We start from the raw sequence: 16475 nt of genomic DNA, 5'->3' as shown, positions 1-16475 counted from the left end.
AAATAACCTCGTTGGAAAGTGCTACATCGTGTGTGTATTGTTAACCAGCTCTGTCAGGTGAAGAATAAAGAGAAACCAAGGTCAAAATTCTGCGGAAATAATTCTAAGGGGCCATCCTTGAAAACAAATCTGCAGCTCGAAATTACCATCCGGAATCAAAATGGTCAAACTAGAAACAAGATAGATAAATGATCTCTTCTGCCATGGTATCAGAGGCTTTAAAGGAATACACGGAACAGCAGGAATCCGTGTTGCTAACGAGCTCCCAGTAATACTGAGCTAATAAAACTAGCAACGTTCATCGAACTGCATTATTTATAACTGTTTTCTTATCAATGTATATTTTAAAAAACACCCTGGTGTGGATTTTGATTGATATCAAAAGGAAAAGCTGAAAAGCTTCCCCCCCCCCCAATAATGATTGTATAATTTAATCGATTTGCCTTCCTGAATCATGGCACTACCTGTTAAAGCATCCTGTCTGCTATCACGGGGTATTTTTAAATTAGAAAACAAAATTATTTCCAGTTTCAACGTGAACCACTTTTCAAAACCCCAATGCAAGCTGCCCTTCTTCACAGTGCATCCCTGGTGAAAACGTTTGTTTTCTCAGCAGTAAGAGACAGAGATTTCATCTCCAGGGCAGCAGCATAGAAATGCTGGGCAGGGCTGGCTGTAATTCTGCTTCTCTTTGCAGCTTCTTATTTCAGATCACACTCAATTGCCAGCGACTGGGGTTGTCCCTACAAATCTATGAAATGTAGCACCAAAATTGGAGCTGTTTGCTCTCACCTGTGATTCTGTTACTGCATTTACAGTTAGGCCCTAGCCTGCGGCCCCCCCCCCCCCCCCCCCCCCACAAGGCAGTGTATGGAGTGGGCTCTGAGTTTGTCCGGCTTTAGCTGCTGGGATCCTAATTCACAGGGAAAGTGAATTGCTCGGGGTGAACAGGGACGCTGTTAGCAGGGGCTGGGCAGTCACCCGGCCCCCAGGTTCTTCCCAGGAGAATGTAATTGGGCCAAAGGTTACGTCCCCTCCCCCACTCTTTATTTCAGGATGTCTCTGATTCATGCGAGGGGAGGGGTGAAGGCACCTTTAGAGCGTGGGCGTGTGAAATATATTTATTGACAATTTGCTGCTCAATAAGGCGATGAGGATGAATCTGCATTAGGATCGTTGGCTCCCTTCCACCGTTGTAAAGGTGCAGTCAATCCAGAGCCATTCCGGATTTACACCGGTGGAAAAGAGGGCAAAGCTGGCTGTTAGTAGGGCTAATGACTTGAGCTTGGCTGTGTATTAGTTATCTCACCCACCGTCCCAGAGCTAAGACCCACTCCGCCCCTCCCAAGTAGTTAAAGCCCCTCTCCTGCAGTCCTTCACCCAGGCACAACTTCCCTCCGGTGTCGGCCGCAGTGGGCAGCGTTTTCAGCGCCCTCCAGCAGCCCAGGCTGCAGGCCGGGCAAAGGGCGCCGGGCCGGCCCTAGCTCGCACTCACTGACCGCGCCACCTAAGCCGGTCCTGCTCAGCCTGGCCCAGCTGTTCCTGCCGCGGACACGCACACCTCGGTTCTGCTCGGTAGCTGCATAACTAACAATTAGGACGGCGCTCAGGTTGGGTTTCGGTTTACAAGGCTACTAATAGCGCTGCAGTCCGTGTAACAGGCTTTTCGGCACAGAGCCGTCTGCAGCTCATTGTCTCCCAGGCTGCAATGCCCAAGCCGAGGCATTTAGCAACCACGAATATCCTTTTTTTTGTTTTGTTTTTTTGTTACGCGGTTTGCCACTCAAGAGGCCTAGCATTGTCTAGGCCGTGCAAAGCACTTACCCTAAACCTCTCTGCTAGCGGGGGCCAAGAGGCTGTAGAAATAAAACCCTTTGCACCTAGGGGAGGCGAGGGGCAGAAGCCGGGGAGATCACCCAGAGAACAGCCCCCACACAGGGAATCGCTAGTATCTAGTAAGTCAAATAATAACCGCCGAGCCCCAGACACAAGCCGCCAGCTCGACCTTTTAAAGGCCACGTAGCAACGAGCTAATTAACGCGCTAAATCCTGTGACAGCAGCTTGGGATCCCCGCGAGTGGCTCGTTTGTCCTGGCTGTCCCCAGAGTGGATTTGTGATGTGATCAATCTAGTTGCATTTATTAATTCTCCCGTCTAGACAGAGGCGAAGGCTGGGCGGCTCCTTATCTGGGTTTGGCATCACCTGCAAGCGATACACTGAAGGGAGCCACAACCACCCTCCGTTACGGGCGCTGCTAGTTCCCCTCCGAGAACCAGTCTGGCGTGTCCTGGGTTTATTTTCTTTGCAGACCCAAAGGCGAAGGGTTTCTCTGGGGAGGGAGGGGCCCCGCTTGCTGCAATGGCCCCTGGATAGACCGTGCCCAGGTCAGCTGGTGTGACATTTCAAACCCCGCCGCCGGCCCTCTGTGTGTGTGTGTGTGTTTTAAAGAGAAACTGACTAGTGAGCGCAGGAAATAAGAGGCAGATACTGAATCTCCACCAGGCCCCCGGGCCAGGCGATGAGCTGGAGGCTCGGGTTCTCAGTCACAAATATTTAACCCTTTGTTTAACCCTCCGGTGCCAGCTCTCCGCCCCCCTCCCCTTTGGCAGTGGGAACCTGCCCCCTTGCAAGGGTCTGGCACAAGGCAGATACCAGCTGCACGGGGCTAGAAGAGCCCCATAGACGGAGCTGCGGATGGATTTAGGGCTGGCCAACAGGGTTGTGGGCTTTGAGCGAGGGGCAGAGCTGGGCTTTGCTCAGAGGCTTGTCTCTCTGTGTCCCCTTAGGAGCCCCTCGGGCCGGCTGGGGCTGTAGGCACGTCACTGGGGGCCGGGAGGCGGGGGTGGGGTGGGGTGATGGGGAGACGGTGGAAAGGGCCCGAAGTCTGGTTTTCTTCTAGTTCCCGAGAGACAGCAGCACTTTGCCTTTAATAATCTCTTTCTCCCGGGTGTAGGAAATGGGGCTGCAAACTCCGAGATAAGAGTCTAGATAGGCTGGGTTAATAAGGACCAGGTTCGCCTCCGCACTGCCCGGGCAGGCTTGGAATGAGCGCTGCTGGATCCTTGCAGATCGTGTGCACTTAACCTAGACCGCTCCCCTCCCTCCAGTCCTGCACACTCAGCCCTCCAGATCTCCCCTAGGGGCAGGCGGGGCCTGACCTGATTCAGGGGCAGCGCCTCCAGACACCTTCCCCACGGACACAGTACTCATCTCCACGGAGCGCCCCAAGACTACCCCGCGTGGCTGCTGCTGGAGTGGGGCGGAGCTGCCCCGTTTGCATTAAGGGGCGCGGGTTGCGGAGCTGATTGGAATCGCTGCATTGAGCGCATCCACCGCGCGCGCGGGCGTAGCTGTGTGTCTAATAGGCACTGGCCATCTCCGCAGCCCGGCGTCGGGCAATGCAGGAGGCGCTCGGTCATTCCCTGCCTTTGTGCCGGCTCTGACCAAGGGAGCCTGCCCTGTCTGCCAGGGACAGGTGGAGGCTGCAGGGCCCCGAGCTGAGGTCAGCGCCCCGCTGGGTTAGTTGCATCAATAAGGAAGCTCAGGTCTCCCCCAGCCAGCAGGGGTTTCCCCGTACATTAAACTCTCCGCTGCGGACAAATCTCCCCTCCCGCCTGCCGGCAATGAACCGGGCAGGATTGTGTGTCTGCCGCAGGGTTTGCGCCGGGCACGGGGCCAAGTAGGCCCTTTGGGGTGACTCTGTGTCTGGCCCCAGCTCTCTCGAGCTGCAGGTTTGTTTGAAGCCTGGTGAGTGTAACTTCCGAGTCACTAACCTGTGCTGGGAAGTGGAGAAGTTGGATGCTTGGCAAACATACCAGTGTCCTCCCAGGTAAGGTCTAGGCAGCGAGCCGCCTGCAGGCCAGGGGGGCTGAACTTCATCTGGGCCACCAGGGCTGCGGGACCCAGGAGCAAACAGTCGGACCACCTGAGTTTGCAGAGGTGCTGAAGCGCCTGATCTAAAGGGAGTCCACGTGGGAGTCTCCGCCGGGCAGCTGCATGCCGGGGGGATGGTGAAAGGGCTGCTTGGGAGGGGTGAGGGATAGAAAACGGGCTCTAAAGCGGGACACAAAGGGAGGGAAGATAAGGGAACTTTTCCCGGCTGCAGGGTAGTCTGTGTGATACACACGGAGTTGGGGGAGAGACTGTCAATACAGCGCATTAAGATTTGCGGAGTCCATTAGGAAGCGGAGCCACGAAGCCATACGGCGGAGCGATGCTGCAGCTGCAGCCGGACCCTGGAGTGTCTGGAGCAGCCAATAGAACAACTCGGGTAATTTAGACAAATTAAAAGTGGTGTCTGGAGCAGCCAACCTAGAGCGAGCCCCGCGCTAATTGGCGCAGCCGGAGCACGGGCCAGCCCCTGTCGTGGCCACCAGGCAGCCGCGGCCCGCCGCCGCCGAAAGCGGCAGAGAGGGAGTGGGTAGAAGTGGGGTTAGGCCCCCCTGGAGGCGGGTGAGCTCCCTGCTCCCCAGGCTCAGCGGCGGGGCGGCCCCGGCCAGGCAGACCCCGCTGCGGGCAGTGCCAGCTGGGGAGCGGGAGGGACGAATGATACGGGGCGGGGGAGCTGTGCCCGGCGCTGGGCAGCGCTCACCTGCCAACGGCCCCCTCGCGTGCGGGTGGCTCCAGGGCCCCAGCCTGGGTCAATCCTGGGGCGGCTTCACCCCGGGAGGTGGCCGGGCGCGATCCCGCCGGGCTCGGGGCGGGGGGCCGTGGCCAATCGCTCCCTCTGCTGCGCCCCAGCCACGTCCCTCGCCTAGATTGAAACAAGCTGCTCCCATCACCTGGGGATGGAGCCGCCCGGCCCCTGGAATGCGACCAGCCATAAAAGCGCAGCCCGGCCGGGCGGCTCCTTGAAGAGGGAACTTGAAACCCCAGCGCGGCCCCCAGTCCCGCTCCTCCGCCGCCTCCCAGGGGCCGGGCTGCTGCCCGGGTCACGCCGCAGCCCCCCCTACCGCCGGGGCAGGTGTCTCGGGGGTGGCAGCGGGGCCGGCTCAGCTCCTGGGCGCTGCCCGTTAACGGTTGACTGGCCTGGCCTGGCCCGGCGGGGGGCTGGTTGGCGCGCGCTCTGCTCTATCCCAACGAGCGCCTGTTGGGACCCAGCCCGCGCTAGCTGCGGAGAGTCTCCCGCCCGACACCGGGGCGCGGGGTGTGTGGTCCCGCCTCCCTAGGGGGCCACCCCGTCAGTGCCGCGGGCGGCAATTAGCTGCTTTAACGAGCCATGGCGGCGCGGGAGGCTCGGGGACCCCCCGCGGGCGGATGCCCAGGGTGGGCGCTGCACCGCAGCGGGCGGCCGGGCTCCTCTGCTCGGCACTGCTCGGGGGTTGCTCTAGGCCGCTCCGCTAGCGGCGGAGGGAACCGTCCCCTTCTCTTCCGGCCCTCGTGCCAGGGGCCCCCTGCTAGGCTCCGATCCTGGCCGCTCGAGACACCCGAAGGCGAAGGGAGCCGAGCGGGGGGAGAACAGCTCCGGCGCTGAAGGCAAACCTGGGGCAGATCCGCCCGGGTTTTTAGGCTGCTCCCTTCCACTCTCGTCAATGGGAGCGAGGAGCCTAAATACCGTTGGACCCTTGTCACGAACCCTTCACACACTGGTTAACCTGCCCAGACTCCCATTGGCTACAATTGCCCTACGCAGAATCGGGCCCAGCAGAAACCAGTAAGACCCGAACTAGGACTGGGTTTTGATTTAATGTGGCCTCCCAGCCCTATTCCTTTCCTTTCGCCTTCACTTCAGCTCCCGCCCCCGCCACCCTGTTGTCTCCCTTCCTAACGAGAAAAACAAAGGTTTGAAGTTTTATGTTAAAAGGACAAATGTCTCCACCATCTGGGTTCATCCGAGCCATGGCACATTTATTAGACGCCAGTAATACGGTGATTTATGCACCAGTTGAAAATTCAGCCAGTGAATCACGTGCCGGGAGCACAACAAGGTCTGGAGGAAATGGACACGCTGCCCTCCCCGGTGCCAGGAGCCTGCAAAGGCCATCCCAGGGGAGAGGGCCACCAGGCCGCAGCAGGTTAATGATAAGGGAGAGGAATCGCAGCCAAGCTGGGCTGCTGTACGACAGAAGAACCCTGTGACAAAAGGTCCATCACAGCTGGCATGGCCCTGCCTGGAAAATCTCCAGAGACTCGGGCAGGCTTGAAGATCCTGTGGCTGGTGTGGAAATGGAAGCTGGCGAGAGAGCAGAGCAGAGACAGCAATTGTATTGGAAACCTCTCTGCAGGGCTTGCTGGACAGGTCGGTTTGCCAAAGCTCTGGCTTGTTTTAATTTTTGACTTGTCTACATGGGGTGAACCAAGGATCTATTCCCAAATTCTGGGCTCACACCTGGGCAGACTCATTGAAATCAAGGGGAGCTGAGCAGCTGGACTCACAGGGGTGTGTCTCATCCCAGCATTGGGCCTGAGAGCCCCTGGGGTACATTCGATTACCTGCTTGTCATTGCTGCCCCCTGGCTAGTCCACTCACCTGAGCAATGAGCCCTCCTTCAAGCAGAGCTCCATGACTAGCACCACAAACAGCGAGCTTCTGAAAGAGATGGCCCAAACCCCTCCAATATCACACAAGGGCTTGTTTTCTTTAGCCTGCTCTGAACGCTGCTGGCAAGGGGCTGTTTTCTACTGAATAAAGTATTTAAGCACCGACTACCCCACCTTCCTGTCCCAGAAAAAAAGTTTGAATGAATCCTTGGTGATCAAAGCTACTCGTGATCCTTCTGGGACCTGTCTGCAAACGCTTTAAATCTACTTAATGGCTGCTGTAGCCCAAATGCTTGGTATTTCCAAGAACCACAGACTGTTCCAGCCAGCAAGATGGATACTTTAAATAGGTTTAGAGACCTTAACAAGAAAACAAAAGGCAACCTATCTTAATCCTTTCCCCCAAAACTCATTTGGCTGCTCATAAAAAGCAGTGGCAGTGAGAAAGTCAGGAAATAAAGTGCCCTCTTGTTCCCTCATTATTAACATCAACAGCAAATTTCATATTTGCCGTCTTGGATTTCCCTTTTTCTGGGAATTTTTAATCCCAAATTCCCTTTTGGTTATGAAAGTAGGAAACCTTGAAATACAGTGACATTGTGAACTGAGTGCCTTTCCAGCTGCAACTGACACTCGCTTCCAGCCACTGCCAGTAGTTTGTGAGCAGCAGGATATTGTTGCACAACCATAGAAGTGCTCAGAAACTCTTGAAAATAGAGGGTCCCATCCTGTTCACACTGCAGAGGGACAATTTGCCATGGACTTGAGTAGGTGCAGGGACTGGCCCAGAGACTGACCGAGTTCAAGTGTGTTCTGTTTAGTAGTTAGGGCAGGGAACTGGGTTCTTTTCTCCCAATTGCATCTTTGCAGTGGGGATATTACTATTAATTTGTATTACCATAGCTGCAAGGAGCCCTAGTCATGAATCAGGACTTCATTGTGCTAAGTGCTGTACAAACACGGAACAAAAAACTGTCCCTGCCTCTAAGGAGTTTGCAATCTAGGAATACTTACTTCCCTGACAGGGCTGTTTGTGAGGTGCTTTGATAGCTTTGGATTAGTGAAGTGTTGCAATTATATATTTTAACATTTGATTATTATGTATGCAGCACTGTAAATGTGCACAGGGCTTTATCATAATGACAGTGTTCTGTGTATTTCCTATGGGCACAATTTTGATTTTTCAGATTCTTTTCTACATTGTCTCCTTTCTAATCAGAGTCTTCCTTCCCTTGCCCCATCCTTCATGTTATCACTGAGGCATGCACCATCAGAATCTCTGCTGTGACTGAAAATTGTGATGTGGCTGGCTTAGAGCGAACAAATGTCTTTACATGCACAAATCTTGACATTGAGGAAAAATGGGGAAAGAAAGAAAGAAAAAAATAGGGAAAGGAAAGGGAGCCTGCAAAATCCATAATTAAAACTCTTCCTTAGTATGGTGGGGAGCTCTGTAACACTATTCTTCAAGATACTCACTCCAGTGTTCGCATATCAGTTTGTAAGCCTGGGGTCTGATTTTATACAATATATAACATTCTTTAAACATTCTACAATACAATTTTTTATTTGCTTACAACATCATGGTGGCATTTATGTTACACCCTTTTTAATGCATCTCTCAAGTTTAGTTTTGACTAAGTTTATAATATCCATATTTTTCTTTTTTGTCTCATGTTTGTGTGTGCCTGGTAAGTGTTGCAATTCACCAGGGTAAAGTAGTAATCTGAATCACCACAGACTGTCGTATTTCTGAGAAATAATTTTAGCCTAGCTAAACAAGCAAAAGAAAATCTTATTTTCAACAGAAACACCATAATTGTGTTTTAATATTGCTTGACATAGCTTTATGAAAACTCACCATTAACAGTACCAAGATGCATCACATTTTTTTAACAATTATTATGAAAGTCTTATTCAAACTTTAAAAATGTGTGTGGCTTAAAAAGTTTAGTACAAATGATCTTATTCTAAATCACAAGAAAAGTCTAAATGAACTCTAAATTGAGTCAATTCAGCATAAAGTTGCTAAAATTTTGATTAATTCAAAAGATGCCTCAAGACTTCTATTTCTATTTATGAGATTGTGTGGTCTATAGTAATCTGAATAAGTCACACTACAAACAGAATAAGTTATTTTATTACAAGATATATAGAAGATAACATTTTCTATATTTGTAACCTAATTTCAGCAGTTTTACAGTGCAAGAAGTACACATCATAGGGTAGAAGCTACCAAAGCCATGACGTAGTATGTAAATGAAATAAACAATTTTCAAAATTAAAAAACAGAGCTTTAAAGTATCTACAGCACTTAAGACATAAATAGTGCAAATTATATATATCTACAACATAAGTATTTAGAGTATCTAGAAGTTTCCAAAACAGTTTCTTAAAGTATGTAATTAGCACAAATTGCTTAACATTAACATGTTAGATGTTTTAAAAATGGAAACAAAATGAAACTTATTTTTTCTCTTTTTTCAAGAAAAACTGTCGTGCTTCTTCCCAGGCCTGGCAAGGGAATCTGTTAGACAGCTCAAGATAATCTTGGGAAGTGAAGAATTTTTCTGCTAAAGAGAAAACATAAAATTATCAAACTATTCTCTCTTAATATGGTAATAAAACAAGAATAAAAAACATGGGCAATTCAACTTGATTCACCTCTTTTACCTCCTATAAACAAAGTCCTTAAAACACAGAAAAACAGTTCTACGCTACTATGGATGCATTATTTTTTTGGTGAAGGGAGCTATCCTACCGCAGTGAAGTAATGGCAAGGCACTTACTGCGTCAGTCTCTTTGTTCCAGCTAAGCTCTGCTCCGGACAATAACTGGGCTTTATGCACCTTTGTGCTCCCTGTGTTTTGGCACCAGTCAGGGACCAATTCAGTCCCTTTCAGTTAAGCAGCTTTGAGACTGCCCTAATTTGTCACTGGCTACCAATTACTTTAACGGGGTCCCATGAAGGTGAAGAGATCTGCCCACAGAAAGCTCATAGCAAGATCAGGAACTTAGGGTCCTATCTTGCAAACTTTTAGTACTCCTTTCATAAGTACTTGCCAGTAAAGTCAATGGGACTACTCATGAAAGTAAAGGTTTGTAAGATCAGACTCTTCAACTACTGTAAACGATCATAATTCAGCTTCATGATTCAATATAAAAAGCAAATTCTACTGTATCAAGCAGAATGAAAGTCCAACCTTGTTTATTTAACAGGACATTATCTTTGAGGTTTAAAATGATATATTTAAAAAATGATCCTGATTATGTTGTTAATCATACCTTAGACTGTTATAATTGGAATTAGTTTAGAAATCAAACTCACCTGTCACCATGTATTTTTGCCTTTCATTCAGTTTGGACAATGAAAATAAAATAGTTCGTTTTCTCTTTGGTTTTTAGTTTGTTTCACTTGCAGGTTCTCATGCATAAACACAATGCTGTAATGTCTGCAGCAAAGTGTTTGTTTCAAATCAAACCAAAAATGTTTTAATTGATATTAAAAAGTATCATGAAACTGCTATAATATCTGATTTTGTAAACATTTTTTAAAAACTCAAAGCCTTAATTTTGCACCTAGACTGCCTAACAGTATCCTGTTAAATATACTGCAATGTGCTAACTGGTTATCACCGTGAATCACTTCTTGGTGGCTGAAATAAAAAAAGACTATACAAGGGTCCACTGTACTGTATGCTGAATATGGAGAACCCGAAATGAGCTCCTGAGTCACTCACACATCTGAATCTCAAGTCAGTCTAATAGGCAATGGCTGTCTCAGATGAACATCTTTCAAAAATTTAGCTTGCAGTGGTTAATCATGTTCCACATTCCAAAGGTATTTACAAGCACAGGAAAACAATGCAGTAACCTTTTACAAACTGATAGAGTGCTTATGCATATAATCACAGGAGAATATTTTACTCATAGTTTCCGGCCATTGTCTGGGGGGCTATTGGGGTGCATTGAAAATCTTCATGTGGCTCCAGTGACTTAAAACCCCTGAATAGAGAGCTACTAACATGAGTAAATGTATGCACGTTTAAGTGTTTGCAGGATACACTAACACAGGGGTAGGCAACCTATGGCACGCGTGCTGAAGGCGGCACGCGAGCTGATTTTCAGTGGCACTCACACTGCCCGGGTCCTGGCCACCGGTCTGGGGGGCTCTGCATTTTAATTTAATTTTAAATGAAGCTTCTTAAACATTTTAAAAACCTTATTTACTTTACATACAACAATAGTTTAGTTATATATTATAGACTTATAGAAAGAGACCTTCTAAAAACGTTAAAATGTATTGATTGGCACGCAAAACCTTAAATTAGAGTGAATAAATGAAGACTCGGCACACCATTTCTGAAAGGTTGCCGACCCCTGCACTAACACATCACACTGCATTTAACAATATCTACATTCTGAACTTCTGATGCTACAAGCAGTAAAACTACAAGTTACAAGTCATGTAAATAACTTATGCTAAAAGAGTCTCCTTAAATATATGATGTCATTTTGTTGTTTACTGCATTTTTTTTTATTGTGAGGGCAGATACCATGAGCTAATCACAGTAAAATGCAAGATCTTCCACATTTTTGTTATGTAATTGTTGGTAAATTTCACTGGAGACATACCCTTTTGTTGAGAAGACTGGTTATCTGTTTGGCCTGAATTCTGTGTGAAATCCTATAAAATAAAATAAATATTATTTAGTTTTCAGATCTACTATATGAAGAAGTAAAAAAGAGATGAGATTTAATTTTTCATAGTTACAAGAAAATACAATCCTTCTAAAGAAACCTGTGAATGAATAAACTTAGATGTTTGTTATAAAGAAATAACAAAATACTGTTAACATTTAAATCATAATATATGCAGTTGATTTTAATAACACTTTCCAGAAAAATGCCTTTATTTTGTGCAAGAACACCTTCTTATGAAATTAGGACCACTTCTTATTATATGATTTTTAACTTTAACAAAACTCTAGCTACCGCTGCATTTCTTTAAAACAGAAGTCTTCTCAGATTTATATTTTCCACTTTGTATAATATATGCTTAAGGATTTCTTCAGTTGTCACTCACATATTACTAATGTTTATTATCTCTACCTACAGCAAGAGTCTGATCCTGATCTCATAGAAATCAATGGGAGTTTTGTCACAGATGTAACTAACTCTAGATCGTACAATAACTGACTGCACAATAGCAATAGATCATAAAAAAATTTAGGTGCCCAATCCTGCATATCATGTGCCCTGTTTGTAGTCTTTTGCTTACATAGGGCTTGATCTTGCACCCAGTGAAGTCTGAACTTTGCCATTGATTTCAATGGAAGCAGACTCTTGCCCATAAGTAGCCAGTAGGATTACTCAAGTCAGTAGTAAGGGCTTTCAGGATCAGGCCCTTCATTTAAGTATCTGTCAAACATAGCTGATATTTTTGATTCATGCTGATATATTCTCTAAGAGCAATGATTTATCAAATCACATATATTCTGTTAAATAATATTTTGATCTATTTTAACACATTGCATCCAGATTTAGAAACAACAAAAATAACTAGGAGGATGTAGAGTGTGGAAAGAATTCTGTTTCTGGGGTGATGTTAAATGTATAGCTGTAAAGTCCGATTGAATCATTTTCCTCTTCTGAGTTAGCCTTGTACACATTTCTAAAACACAACTATATTTTAATGACATTTTTTATGATATATATTTGTATATATCCAAATATTGTATATATCCAATATATTTGCCAAATATTCAAATAACCAGAAGAATTTCTTTTTGCATTTCCTAGAATAAAGGATCCCGTTCTCTAATGAGGTAGGCAGATCCTAAAGTCCAAACTCAGATAAAACTCCCATTAAAGCAAATGGTAGATTTACCCGAGTAAGGACCGCAGAGTCTGTCTCCTGATGACAGTAAGTTGACATATAGATATAAATGTAAATCTGTTATTTCCTTATTGATATCTGAAAATTCCTTGACTTTTACAGTACTTATTATGTGCTTTAAACATTTAGGGCCAGATTCTCTGGTGTAAACTGTCATAGCTCCACTGAAGTCAACAGAGCTGTGACAATTTGTACCAGCTGAGGATCTGCCATTAGATTTTTAATTTTGATGTGAAAACATTTTCAATTTGCCATTGGCACTTGACTTCAAATATTCCTATGAACTGCAAATCAGGATAAACAGCACCTGAATTAATATTTAATAAAGTAAAGCTAACCTTTGTAATTTTATTTATGCTGTGGCTTCTCGATCAAAGACCATCACCAATGCCAGTTTCACTCTTACAGTGAGAAAAGCTAGGTAAATAACTTTAATTATAAGGATCAGATTAGTGTCTGGAGTAATTTCCCCCCCCCCCCCCCCTTTCTGGTTGAGGAAACTGCTGTTTGCATGTGATGTTGAACTTGTGTTTCTTAAGTTACGTCAAAGGCAACTAGAGATTTCATATAAGCATATGTTAATACTTTTAAAAAACAAATCAAAATAAAAAATGAATTATTTTTTATATGCATACAAAAATGAGTTGGTTACAATAGGAACAATTTTTTCAGTGTTAAATTCTAGTGTTCTTTGTAACAATTATGTAAAAATTTTGAGTATTCAAAATGACGAAAATATAAAGTTACACTGAAAAGCGTGATGTCATCTGAAGACTTTTTAATAATTATTTAGCTTTCATGTCCTCTCCCCAAAATATATCCAGTCTAGATTTGGAAAATTTGGAAAGCTTTTGAAAAAACCCCCAACAACTTAATTTTCTCCATTCAATTGGTCATACATCATCAGCTACGAACCATATTGCTTTATCAACAATTATAACTTTCACTTGACTGCTACAGAATTCAATCTGTTCAATCAACATCAAAATATGTTATAAATAAAAATCAGAATATTTAGTTGAGCTGCATGTACTTTTTAATTTGAAAATAGTTAATGCAACTTTTTCATATATATGTTTTTCATAAACTGATGAATAAAGCACAGAACATCAGTTTACAAAAAGAGAATACAATCCTGCAAACCCTTGTTCATGAGAGTAGTCTCAATTAACTCAATGATTTACTTACACATGTAAAGATTGCAAGATCAGGACCATAATATATATTCTGGTATTTTTATTTATGTGTGTGTGTGTGTATATATATGATCATTTGTGCGTGTGTATGTGTGTATATATATATATATATATAAATATATATATAAACTGTGTATATATATACACACACACACATACACACGCACAAATGATCATTAAATTCTCTCTGCAAATCTGTTGTACACAGCATGTAGTTGAGTATCTATCTGTAACTAGATGCATTATAGAAAACAAACAACACGTGTACAATAAAATATCTTCCTTAAAAAGCAGTATTTTAAAAATTGTCTAATAATAGCTGCAACTAGTGCAAATTTCACCGTGTCCAATCACTTTAATGAAAATAGAGTCCCACATGTGACAGTGAGAACCCAACTACTTAGAAACCTTTTAGTACTACAAGAAGCCTCAAGTACAGAAATAATCTGTGGTTTGAAAAATAATTGGAAGATGTCTTAAAGTGCTTAAATGTTATTTATTTGTACTATCTAAAGTGAATTAATTTCATATGTACAGAAAAGACCAAAGTATTGTAGTCAGATTGTGTGTAATTGCACGTCACTAGAATATCTACCTGAATGAATGTGGCAAGTAAAACACAACTCATCTCCTGCTCCAGAATGATCTTGTTCTGAGGGTTATTGTAACAAGCAGCTATTAGCGTAGGGAAGAGCACTTTGATTAGGCGAGGATCACTGAAATACTGGAAAGGCAACTGGCATAGTTTTTGCAGCACTGTGGGGTGACGGCCAGATTGTACAATTACCTGAAAATACAAGAGTAACATAACATTAGAACACTTGTGCTATCTGCTCTTCCTTTTACATTAACTGGCAGGAATTTGGAAACTATAGTAACTAAAAGAACATGGTTGAGGAAAAAAATGTTTAATGAATGCTAAAAGAAAAGCTCAGAGGATTTAATCAAAATAATTTCTGTAATACAAGTATTATATCCATAGCAGTTATAAGAATGTAAGGAATATTTGATTATAAAGCATCCTTTTCCTGCATAATTTTTAAAAAAACCCTAAGCAAATGAAAACAGAGTTATTTGAAGACTACTATACATCATTTAATGCTGCGATAAGAGAGACAAAGTAATACTGCAAAGAGATGATAATAATTTACAACACACTTTTAAAATATAATAAGCATGATTTTAGAAAAATAATAAAGAGATCACAAGTAATGAAATAACCCTTATGATGCACATTCATCCTTTACTATAATTCTCTCTAGCAATGATAAAAGACTATGTTTCATCATAGATGTCTGCTACACATTCACCCAGGCACTGAAAAGAAAAGGTGATTGTAAATTGCACAGGAATGAGTTTCAGCAAGTATAGACTCAGAAAGATCCTCCCATCTGTATTTCTTATCTCAGTTTCTATCAGTGCCATTGACTCTAAAAGGAGAATTGTTTAGATAAATGGAACTGTTGTCATGAAGCAGGCTAGGTTTACAACTGTGTACATCTGAAGAAATAAAGCAACGCCATTAATGGTATCTTTCAGGGGAACCCTCCTAATTTACTCACTAGTCGTACAAAGTCTTGATGATAAACTAAAAAATGTCAAAATCGGATCTGTTCCGAGTAACCTTGATTAGACAATTATAATATGAAAGAGCTGCTTGACCCAAAGTTGGCTTTTCAGTATAGGAGGAAGCTCCTATAAGGTTGGGAACACTGTAAAACTTAAGGTCATGACTGTAAATTGTACTTGGAAAAACACAATTTTACAGGTACACACCCAGACAGGACTGCATTCAAATTAAAACCAGAAGGACAGAAAGAAGCAGTGGAGACCACAGGAACATAAATTACAGGGATTTACAAGTTTTCAAAGCACTTTTAACAATACGTTAAGAACACACTCTCAGTTGATAATGCAGTTTGGTTTAAGAACAAGATCAACAAAGTAATAGTTCACATTTTTTAGTTCAATAGCCAAAAAGACATTGAAAACCCTTCAGAGAATACTGATAGGAATGCCTTAATTCTCTTAAATCCAGGAGGAATTTAAAAAAACCAACCAAATGTGTGACAATTTAGCATGCATTCAGACATTGCTCTTTTGAGAAAAATATTATCTACATTATCAATAAAGTACCAGGATGAATCTATATTTAATTACCAGCTACAAATTCTGTAAGCAAATGATCACCATTTTGGAATGTACAATTACTGTTTTCAACCCTAGCTATTTCAATATTTTTAATGTAACTCTGTATTCTTCTCTTTTAAACTCTCCTGCTATAAGAGTAATTAATTTAAAAATTCCACCATAGGCTGGAATAACTGCAACTGATACAATTCTGACTCAAGGATGACAGAAGTTCTTTGGCTTCCTGTTAATGGCTATTGTACATGACAAACGGGCAGGAAAAGTGATTTCTCATCCTACACTACCAACTCTAACTAGCTATTCAAAGAATGTACGGATAGTTAGCAACCTCATCCCCAAGTAGTGCCACATATAGCTACTGCATTCATAGAATTAATATTTAAAAATCTTTTTCTTTTCAGTTTTAAGGCTGGGTTACTATGTAGGCATCACAAATAAATGCAGTGAGCTAATATACTAGAGGCACTGATTATTTTAAGTCTGGCATTTATCACATATGGTATCAATTTAATGATTTTAGTTCATTGTATCCAACATGGCTGATAAAACTGATACAACTGGGAGTATATACTCTGAAGAAACCAACAAGAGAATTACCTTCTTATTGAAAAGCAACAACAAAAGTACAGCTTCTTCGTTCAGTGAATGGAGTAAATAAAATTCAGCATCTGATTTATAATAGTGAACAGTAAAGAAAACAAATCAAAACCTTCCCTTTTACTCTCCTTTATGATGGTTAAGTAGTGTC

At 43.7% G+C, this 16475-nt stretch overlaps 1 protein-coding gene across 1 annotated transcript in view; it reads right to left on the bottom strand.

Annotated features, from left to right (window-relative positions):
- Nucleotides 1–8947: 8947 nt before the first annotated feature.
- The window catches only part of SCAPER (S-phase cyclin A associated protein in the ER), a 310638-nt gene continuing 303110 nt past the window's right edge, over nucleotides 8948–16475 (bottom strand). The window contains exons 26-28 of the mRNA XM_065411761.1: nucleotides 14172–14363; nucleotides 11117–11168; nucleotides 8948–9054 (exon numbers count right to left, since the gene is read on the bottom strand). Of these exons, the coding sequence (XP_065267833.1) occupies nucleotides 8948–9054; nucleotides 11117–11168; nucleotides 14172–14363 (351 nt within the window). The remainder of the gene's footprint in view (nucleotides 9055–11116; nucleotides 11169–14171; nucleotides 14364–16475) is intronic.

This window comes from Emys orbicularis, chromosome 10 (genome assembly GCF_028017835.1).
Source record: "Emys orbicularis isolate rEmyOrb1 chromosome 10, rEmyOrb1.hap1, whole genome shotgun sequence".
NCBI classification, from domain to species: Eukaryota; Metazoa; Chordata; order Testudines; family Emydidae; genus Emys; species Emys orbicularis.
Note: the sequence above shows the minus strand (reverse complement) of the source record. Positions and strands in the feature narration are given on the sequence as shown.